The 10,454-nt window shown below is 52.4% G+C and overlaps 1 protein-coding gene across 3 annotated transcripts in view; it reads right to left on the minus strand.

Annotated features, from left to right (window-relative positions):
• MASP1 (mannan binding lectin serine peptidase 1) overlaps positions 1-10,170 on the minus strand; it is a 51,372-nt gene extending 41,202 nt beyond the window's left edge. The window contains exons 1-2 of one of the 3 annotated variants that reach the window (XM_019532899.1): positions 9,942-10,168; positions 7,643-7,868 (exon numbers count right to left, since the gene is read on the minus strand). In XM_019532899.1, the coding sequence (XP_019388444.1) occupies positions 7,643-7,868; positions 9,942-10,117 (402 nt within the window). In that variant the 5' untranslated portion in view covers positions 10,118-10,168. Of the gene's footprint in view, positions 1-7,642; positions 7,869-9,941 lie in introns of all 3 variants that reach the window. The other 2 variants (XM_019532898.1, XM_019532900.1) reach the window with 2 other exon arrangements.
• Positions 10,171-10,454: the final 284 nt, after the last annotated feature.

Consider the following 10,454-nt stretch of genomic DNA (forward strand, 5'->3'; position numbering starts at 1 on the left):
GAGCCAGTTTCAGATCTACCAAAAGGTTTTGTTTCCATAAATTTGAAACACTTCAGCTGGATTTGGACCTTTTGTGGTTTTAACACGTTCCCATGGAATCAAGCCGGTGTTGAAACGAAAAAAGCCTTTTCACAATGAAAATGGAAACTTCCCACTTCGACGTGTGGAGCCGGGGCCGTTTCGTCCATCTCCGCGTGTTCTAGCTGACGTTTTTCCGAAACAAAACTGCGCCCCACTCCCTGCCACGCTGGGATAAATTTCCAGTTTAGTTGAGACAGCATTTCCCAGTGGAAACTGCTCCAATAAGGATGTTTCAATAGGGCCTGGGGTGTATCCCAAATTTAAACTCAGAGTGAAGATAAGCCGCAGCTATTGGCTTTGATCCCAAGGGCCCTCCTCACTTCCAAGCACCCTCGCTCGGCAGCCCTGGTACTAACACAGAAGGTGACTTGACACATTTATTCTGCTCTTTCCCTGAAAGCAAGGAGCCTTGGGTGTCATGTCCCAGCTCGGCCTGCATTTCTACTACCGTGACCCTTCAGGGAGCTCCAACATCCTCTCAGCGTTGGCCGATATCAGGTGGCAGCGACCCCGAATGCCACAGCAGCTCCGCGGAGGCATTTCATGTCACCCTCCGGGCTAGCCGTGTCTCTCCTTCCCATGGCATGTTCCCAGAGGGTCCTCAGGCCAGCGCTGGGATTTCTCTGCCTAATGAGCCATTTAGATCTATATTAGGAGGGGTGTGTTTCTCCCTCATCAGTCCAATTAGTGCATTCCTGGAAGGGTGAGCGAGGGGGTGACGGCTGCATTTCGTTACGGCCTGCCTCGTGCGATTTCCCGCTCTCGGGGTTGAACCGGGAGAGCAGAGTTCACGCGGAGCTGGCGAAATCTTGCAAACTTGCCGTTCCCCTTTGCAGCGTCGAACGGGATCCTCTCCGGTCCAAGATGCCACCAGTGGGGCATTTGGCCTTGAATATGGGATGCCTCGCTTTGCTTCGCTGCTTGCCCATTGAGACCTCGCGTCACCCCGCCAGGGACACTCCTTTTCTTTCTGATGGATGTCGGTATAAATGGCAGTGGACTATGGCGCCGAGGCAGTGAAGGGAGGGGGTGGGGGGGCGGTGATTGCACAGGACCGGCAAAGTGGAAGCGAACGTCATTTAATTGTCGACTCTCTAGGTGGGTCTAATGCACGGTGGGGAGGGGGAGAGAGGATGTTGCTATTTTTTAAACGAGGCTTGAGTTGGGGTTATTTTTACAGTAAACTTCTCCTCCGCGATTGATGTTTCCCTTAGGGACACATCTTCTCTAGTGAAAATGTCGACATTGTGACCCCAGAGGGAGAAACTCCAAACAAACAGCCAGGATTTAATGACTAGCCTGCTCGCTGGATGTAAATGATCTATGAAAGAGTATACAGTCCTCAGCAGAACCGGCACATATTAACCAGGGGGGGATGACCCCTCTGTTTATTTTACTGCCAGAGGCCTGTCACTGCTCCATGCGTTTCAGAGGGTGGAGACCGCCGCAGATAAAGAGCCCCAGATCCCTTCCTGGAGGAGGACACGGCTTTCCCCTAGCCCCAGCCTGCAGGTTTTATGCCTCTTGGGTCTTGCGAGCAGATGCCCCTTCTGGCTCGCTCTGCGTGTGTCTCCGTGCGTGTGTGTACAGGGCACCCACAACACAACCTGGCTGTGACGTTTCATGGAAACGGCACTGCATCCAGTGCACGCCTCAGGGAAGATGCACGGAGACAGCACCAATTTACCCGATATAGAAATGGGCCAGTGCGCCGGGATTAACATCCTGCTCCTACCAGGACAGCTGCAACAGCCAAATCAGTTCTGGAGGCGGGTGTTGCACCCTCCAGATAGCATCCTGGCTCCGGGTCAGATGAGCCGATCTGCTCAGGCTAGACCCCGAAGGAAGGGTCCCCACGTAGGGGTTGTGACCCCAAGTGTGGTCGGGAGCTTGATGGAAAGTCAGGTGTGGAGGTGGGTTTTGCAAATGGAAGCAGGGCTGCTGGTGGGAAAGCTCAGGGCTGCCGACCTAGTGAGCCAGCCTTGTTTTTGGGCCATCAGAGGTGCTCACCCAGGCCAGACTTGCAGAGGGTGTGAGATGTGGTGCTGTTGCAAACCACTGGCTCATGCACGCAACACTTCTTGCGGGCTTCATCCACAGAGGACACACGTGCATTACAGCTGTGCCCTGCAAGGCCAGTCTGTTTAGCCTAGCCCGGACTGAGAAGACCCAAGCAGCTGCTCCTTGGGCCAAGCCCAGACTCGCTGTCACACACCTGCACCAGATGTTGCCGATGAAGCCTCTAGAGCGGTGATTCTCAAGCCGGCATCTGATGGGCAGTTGTGCTGGGGAGTGTGGTGGCCTCATCGCAGCCATCAGCTGCCTTTTTGTGGCCACATTTTACAACTCCGTGGAAACATGCCCCAGGCTGGGGATGAGCACTGATGCTCTGCAGAGAGCAACGTGCTGCTTGCCGAAGCAGCCGGGCATAAGGTGCATCTTATCTGCAGCCCTGAACCCATGCACGGGAGGAACCCAGAAGCTCCTCTGCAGTCCTGCCTATCTCCAGGCATTTCAGTCCATCTCTGTGGGGACACAAGAGTAGGGTCCTGGCCTTTGGTCCTTCTAGGTCCCATTGGGCAGAGATGCCAACCGGGGAGTCTAGAGCATCAACACCCAACATGGCACGTGATGTGGAGCCCTCCATCCCACTGGCTTTCAGGAAGTTGCAGCACTGTCACCATCACCTCCCAGTTACTATGCCACAAATCTCCTTTCACAATAACCCTGAGACAGCAGCTTTCCTGACCTCACATCATTTCTGGCATTCACTATCTGGAAAGCTCTCATCCACTGCTTGGCTCCTTTTCTGGCTCCCCTGCATCTCCTGCGTTCAGGCCCATGCCTGCATTTCTGAGTGCAAACCCCACAGCCACTGGATGGGTCCTAGTCTTGAAAGGGAAGTCTCCTGGCTTTCATAGGGTCATAGAAATTGAGGGTTGAAGGGAGCTCAGGAGGTCACAACTAGTTCAACCGCCTGCTCAGAGCAGGACCAGCCCCAACTACATCTTCCCAGCCAAGGCTTTGTCTATCCGGGTCTTCAAAACCTCCATGGATGGAGATCCCACCACCTCTCTGGGTAACCTGCTCCAGTGCTTCTCCACCCTCCTAGGGAGAAAATTCTTCCTAATCTCCAACCTAAACCTCCCTTGCTGCAGCTTGAGCCCATTGCTCCTTGTCCTGTCGTCTGCCCCCACTGAGACCAGCCCAGCTCCAGCCTCTTTGCAGCCCCCCGGCAGGGAGGTGATGGCTGCTATTCAATCCCCCTCGGTCTTCTCTTCTGCGGACTCAATCAGCCCAGGTCCCCCAGCCTCTCCTCACCAGTCCTGTCCCCCAGCCCCACAACCATTTCCATTCCCTCCGCTGGACTCTCTCCAATGTGTCCCCATCCTTTCTGTAGTGGGGGCCCACAGCTGGACACAGGACTCCAGATGTGGCCTCCCCAGTGCTGAATAAAGGGGAAAAATCATTTCCCTCGACCTACTGGCACCGCTCCTACCGATGCACCCAGGATGCCGGTTGCCTTCTTGGCACCAAGGGCACACTGCTGGCTCCTGTCCAGCTTCTTGCCCCCTGTCCCCCCAGGTCCTTTACTAAACAGCTGCTGCTTTGCTGGTGGTCATGCCTCCTTTCCGCCACCTGCTAGCATTGCTATGGAAGAAGGGCTCAGGGGCTCTGAGGCTCACTGTGCCCGGTTGTGCAGGCACATTCGAGGAAAGGCTGCCTACCTGGGAAAAGGGACTCAGCTGCTGTTGCAGAGCGCACAGACCCTTCTGCAGTAAGTTGGAGTCAGCCCAGAGCCGCATCTACATGGAAAGCTCTGGGCACTTGTTCCAGAAGAGCTGATCCCAATGTAGACAAGAACTAAGAGACTCTCCCTTCCCTGATCCACATTTTGCTAAGGCTTGGTGCAGCAGTAGCAAATGCAAGATGCTTATAAGACCTTGCTGAGATGTCCTTGAAGTCCACGGGTCTTAAGCATGACCTCAAGTGCTTTCCTGAATCTGGGCCAAGTGCTAGGAATAGGGAGGATTTAACATCACCAGGGACAAGTGGTGACACTGCCTTACTTGGTGCAGCGTGAGGCGGCCAGCTTGGCCAAAGAGGATGCTTAAATATCATAAGGAAGCAACCAGACTAAGCTCCATGTCAGCCACGTCTACAGGGCACAGGGACAGATGGGAAAAGGGCTCTGATCCACATTCAGAGGTGTGAGTTTTAGCTTTGCTCCAGGTTCTTCCTGCAGGCTGATCCCAGGCAGCTCAGCTGTGCACGGGCATCTGGACATTAGACTGGGACCCAGAGAGGATGCTGGATACTGGATACCTCATTCCCATGGGGGTTGCACCCCCAGTCCCTAGGGTGCCTTAACCACTTGGGCTGACAAGCTGCCTGGGCTCAGGCCTGGACTCGGACAGTGCGTCCACTCCTGGCCCAGCCCAGCCATTGAATTGTCAGGGGCTGGCTCCCAGGCCAGAGGCCCCTGGCTTTCACAATGAATTGCAGGGTCAAGACCCCAAGGGGTGGAGGAGTCTCCATTCTTGGGGGTTTTTAAGGCCCGGGTAGATGAAGCCTTGGCTGGGATGATGGAGCTGGGGCTGGTCCTGCTTTGAGCAGGGGGTTGCACTAGATGTGACCTCCTGAGGACTCTTCCAACCTGAATTTTCTATGACTCTAAGACCTGAAGCTGTGATTTCCAAACCAGATCCGGGAGCTGGCTGTACACTTCGCAGTGAAATGAAGGGGCGTCATGTGTCGATACTCAGTCCAGCTTTGCCTTTTCCTTGGGGTGAGAACAGTTTCTTCTTGGTTGGCGTATTAATCACTGTATTTATTACAGATAATAAGTGCCCTTGTCTCTCACCACGGGGAATATAAACTCAAGATTTATTCACCTGAGCTGTGCTAAACCTGGCTTTCAGCTGTGTAGATCTTTTGGCATCACATCCTCCTGAGTTTCACTTTGGTCCTATTCACCCTCTTTCTAGAGGAGGTGCTTTCCATCTCTCTTGGTCCGGGGGACCTTCCTTCCTCATTATCGCTTCCTTAGGAGAGACAAATTCTTCTTAATACTCCTTTTTATAAATGCCATTTGCAATGAGAAATGCACTTAGCGCTCCTGGAGAAGCTATTCTTCACTCCAGAGGAGTACGTCTGCAGGTGAGATTGGCACATATGTTCCTGACGGGCTCAGAAAGGATTAGGCGTTTGCTCTAAATTCAGCGACAGCACTTCTTTACATGTGTACAGACTAACCGGCTAACGTTGCTCTAGATCTCAGTGGTGACGACGAAGATGAAGAGAGGGAAATGACTGGCTCCCATCACACCACTGGCTCCTGTCTATCCCGACACAGGGCTTTCTTCTGCATTACAGAGGGCCACGGAGAAGGAGCGCAGATGCCTTTACTGGGGCAGAGATCTTAGACGGTGATCCAAAAATCTGCAAAAGTCAATAGAAAGCTTGCTGCTGGGTTCAGTGGGTTTGAGGCTACACCTTAAAGCCTGCATTTCCTTCCAAAAGTCCTCTGCGATCAGCAGAAGCTGGAGACATGAAACAACGAAAGAAGCTCTCATCGCTTCACACGTCCACTTGGCTGCTCTCCTCGTTTTTTCCATCCAGGTCATCCAGCTTGGACCTCCGTAATTATTCCAACTAAGCGAATACGAATAGTTTACATGTCATCGTCCAAATGGCCAGATGGACGCTTCTGGGCATTTTGCAGCAAGCATGTCATTCCCTGGCTGAGACGCTGCGAGCAAATTTATACAGCCGAGGTTGAAATCCCTGTGAAAAATCCAGGCTTCTCATGAAAACCCAGCCGCATAAAGGGCTGTGATGCCAAAAACCATCAAGTGTGAATAAAAAGGCATGTTTGTGACACAAAGTAGGGGGGCTGTGGATGTCAGGGGCTGGGGGAGGGAATTATGCCTGGAGTTGAGGGGGCTTCCAAGAAATTCTCCCGTAAAGCTTATAGCTTTTTCTCCAGTTTTGGAGGGGGGGGTGTGGATGTGTGTATACATATACGTATATATGTCCACGATCTTTGTACTTGGAGAAGATCCAGGAAAAGCAGAAAAAAATAACCGAATAGCAGCGAGAGCTGTTAGCAGAGGAAAGCGTGGCAGCATAATGAGGGAATTAAAGCAGCCGCCACAGAAACAGGAACCAAGAATACAAATGTTTTGTATTTGTATGATTGTTTCCAAAGCAAAAGTCTAAATGATAGACAGGGCCAGGCTCTGAAACTCCGCTTTAGAGCTGCTATTTGACTGGAGGCTTATGACAAATTCATTTGTACCGACAATCTACCCCGGGGTCAAATGTGCCTGTCTACCAGGGGGAGCAGAGAATGGGAATGACTACCTTTCCCTACCTAGAAATTAAGCAGGCTTGGTGCGTTGATGAAGGAGAGACCTTGGTGTTGGGACACTTGCCATCTTGCTGCAGGTGCTTTGAAGCACCAGCGCTGCATTTGTCTTGGTCTGGGGGTAGGAAACCCTGATGCTGCTGGAGATGTGATCTATCAAAGGAGAAACTGAAACTTTGCTCCGCTTGTGGCTGTTATAGCCCCCAGAAAACTTTCAGCTTAAGAAGGGGGGGAATTAATCATAATGCCCTACTCTCCTGTTCCAGTAACGTCAGGAGATGGCCTTGAATCTTGGGTACAAACTTCAGTAGCAGATCCTTGTCTCTATACTGAATTGCAGGGGTGTGGGCTGTAGCCGTGTTGGCCGAAGGACATAGGCAGACAAGGGTCTCTGGGTAAATCTGATATTTTTTATTAAACCTATTCAAATAGCTGGAAAAATTCTTCTTTGCAAGCTTTCAGGTATAAATACCCATTGTCAGGCTGAAGAAGCAGGTATAAAAGGTATCAGATTTACCCAAAGACCCTTGTCTGCCTACTGAATTGAAGAACATTTTTGGGTCGCAAAGCCACCAAACTTTGGAAAAACCCACGCACCGATCCAGACTTGCAAACTTCACTTCATTTTGTATGAAGAGATCCCCTCCAAACTGGGAGGCTTCCCAAATGGTGAGGCAGAGCTGGACAGCTTCAGTTAGCAGGCGCGTGGGAAGGCCCTTCCCGGTGAAGGGTGTATTTACCCGTGGTCCTTGCATCTCGCGTGACATCCTGATTGCACTGCCGCTCCAAGCGGCTACGACGCCGGCACGGTCCCAAGCAAACCGTCTACATGAACATCACGGCGGGGTGGGATCTGGCTCTCTGACCTCAGTTTGCAAAGGCATACAGGCTCCTGACTCCCCTTGATGTCCGCAGCAGGCAAGCGCCTTAATACGGTGGCGGGGGCTTTTGAGAATCTGGGTCTTGTCACACCGCTTTGCTGAGTTCAGTTCAAGGCACGGCCTTTCCTGCTTTCCTCTAACCATCCGCTGATACTCACCAGCTGAGCAAAAGCACCTCCATGCCCAATGCACGAAAAGAAAACTTGCCTGCATCGCGTCGTCGCTACACACAGCCCTCTCATCTGCCTCCTTTCAGCCTCTTAGTTTAACCCACAGTAGCCTGGGTTTACATTTAGGTTAAGCGGCTTACCTTCAGATAGTCATATTCGCAGAGATAGGAGGATTCCAGGTCAAAATGCATGAAGTACAGTTTGATCCTAAACCCGTCCGGCACTGAAATATTCCAAGTCACTTCAGAGTCACTGGGGTAGGAATCTGGGAAGTTAGGGGATTGGATCTCCCCAAACATATCCGTCAGATCGACCGCATCTGTGCTGCAGAGCAGGAAGGCACAAAGGGACCAGGCCAGAAGGTACCTGCAAAAGACACACGGAGATCAAACCTCCCCCCTGAAACCCATCGAGGACAGCATCTCCTTTCCCCGCGAGATCAAAGGCGGTCCTCTGTTACGGAGGGAAGGCCTAGGTGCAAAATTTGGGTCTGAAGTAGGTCTCAGATACCCCAAGGTTTGGAGGGATTGGGTCCAGAGCTGGCTTTGCCCCATTTTAAAGGGGGTCATCTTTGGAAAGGGCATGGTGGTTTGGACTGAAAAAAAAAGGATTGCCTCACTCAGAGCGGGTTTCTTCTCAGGCAGGTGGCAATGACTCCATCATGGGATACAATCAGATCCCGAAGCTCATGGCCCACTCATTAATGCCATTAGGTTTTGATTTCCTCCAGATGATGGAGCATCCAGCATCGGGCTGGTGGCTCGGGCCCAGGGCTGCTACGGGAGCAGCGAGGAGTCCAGTCTCTTACAGAATAGGTACCAGACACATTGCAGCATAGACAAATATTTCATATCGAAACACAACATTTTTGCTCCGTGCCCTGAGGAACCTCTAGCCGTGGGCAGCACCTCCCCTTAATCCATGCCGCTTTGATGGAAACATCTTCATTTAATAGCAGAATAGACAGAAGGCGATCCAGGACAATAAAGAGACTTCCTGAATAGGCTTCCTGCAAGCATCCTACAGCTCTCCCAGCCATGCATCGTTATTTATTGCTGCTGCTGACCCTCATCTCACCCAACCTGGACCGATGAGTCAGATTTCTCCCTACATAGCGGCACTACAAGGGACATATTGGATCCGCTGTGCAGCAGGAGTTTGTGGTTCATTACTAGTCATTTGTGTGTGGGTTTTTTTTCCTTTCTTCCCATCATACCCATTTTACAGATGGGCAAACTGAGGCACATAAAGGAGTTGGGGGCTCAGACCCTGAATGGCACTCAGGTGCTTAACTCCCACTGGAGTTGCCCTGAATTAGAAGGCAGTTAGTGTCTCTGATGGGAATAGCAACCCGAGTGACCTGGTTCCCACCCTCATGGGACACAATGTCAAATGGGATCAAAGTCTTTCTAAACCATGAATCAATGCAATCAGGAAACGCGCATGGCCTGGCAGAGTCTGCTCCTGACCCCGGATCCTGCTGGTAGTGGATGGGAACCAGGAAGGCAAAATGAACAAGGCTGAGACTGTTTTATTCCATTCTGCAAACTGATAAAGTGCCCGATGGATGCAGAAAGTCAGACCCAGGCTCTGTTTCCTGAACCCTGCCTGGAGGCCTTTTCCCTGTACAGGTCTGTGCACTTGCCATTAAAGGCCATAGAGTGACCCCCACGCGCATGCATAAATGTTTGCAAAATAGGGGCTCCGCGTCACGGCCGCGCGGTGAGGAAATTGAAACTCTCTCTGGGGATTATTTGCAACCTGTCCGTGCTGTGTTCACAGCCCGGCACTAGGTTTCCGGGAGGCTGATCCCCGGACCAGACGCGCTTCCCCCGGCTTTTGGCTACAAGCAGAGAAAGTTAATGAGAGCGACGGAATTTGGATCGATTTGCTCCCGGCTCAAGCGAGGCTTAGCATGCAATTTTCTGACGGCTTCTCTGAAACCACAGAAATGTGCAAAGGGAAAGTCTGTCTCTCTTGGGGGAGCGGGACCGTATCCTCGGTGGGGTAAAGGGGTGTTGCTTTACTGGCTTGGATGGAGCTCCTGATGACCTGGCCCATTCATGCCTTTGCTTTGCCTTCTGTGTTATGGAGGAGGAAGGGCAGACTGAACTTCTCTGCCAGGCCAGGAAAGTCTTACCCGAAGGCACGAGTGACCAGCGACTTCAGCAACACGCGATATGTAAAGCCTCCCTTTATGCTCCTCCTGTCCTGCCTAGTGAACGCCGTGCTAATAAATCACGAACGGCAGCAGTCTTCCCCTCTTCCCTTGCCAGGCAGCCAACCTGGCGAGGGGTCTCAGGGGTCTCTGGCACACATTCACCGCTCCGGCGAGGATCAAGTCATGCAATGCAGACAGCAGTCCCCCGAGTGAAGTGTCGGCTGGAGACACAATGCCCACCCCGGATCCCCGTGCCCATTTCCCAGCTGGGTACTCACCTCATCTCGCTCCCGTGGGTATCTCCCGATGTGTTTGCAAGGAGAGGGGTGGGGAAGGGGGGGATTTTGGGGAGGAGGGCTGCCTGGTTCCCAACGCGCCGCGCTCCGTGCCTTATCTTTGTTCGGAGATTTGTGAGTGTGCGAGTGTGTCTCTGGAGTTGTCTGGCATTCTCCATGCAGGTCACGCCTCCCCCTGCCTGCAACAGTCTCCCCCCACCCCCCCCACCAGATCACTCACACACACTCACATGCACGCACACACGCACACGCACACATGCAAACCTGCCTAGTGAAACTATCCTCCCCTCCGCCAGCCTCTTCCAGCAATCTCTCCTCTCGCTCTGCAGGGCTGGCTCAGACACTTCCAACAAAAGCCACAGCCAGCGAGGTTTTTGTCTCTCTAAACCTCCCAAGCTGTGTGTGTGTGTGTGTGTGTGTGTGTGTGTGTGTGTTGTGTCCTCATTTTTTTTCCTTTTCAGGCTGCGGTGCCAGATGGCTAAAATGTGCTTCTCG

The sequence above is a fragment of the Crocodylus porosus genome, unplaced genomic scaffold (assembly GCF_001723895.1).
Source record: "Crocodylus porosus isolate Cpor-Errol unplaced genomic scaffold, CroPor_comp1, whole genome shotgun sequence".
Taxonomy (NCBI): Eukaryota; Metazoa; Chordata; order Crocodylia; family Crocodylidae; genus Crocodylus; species Crocodylus porosus.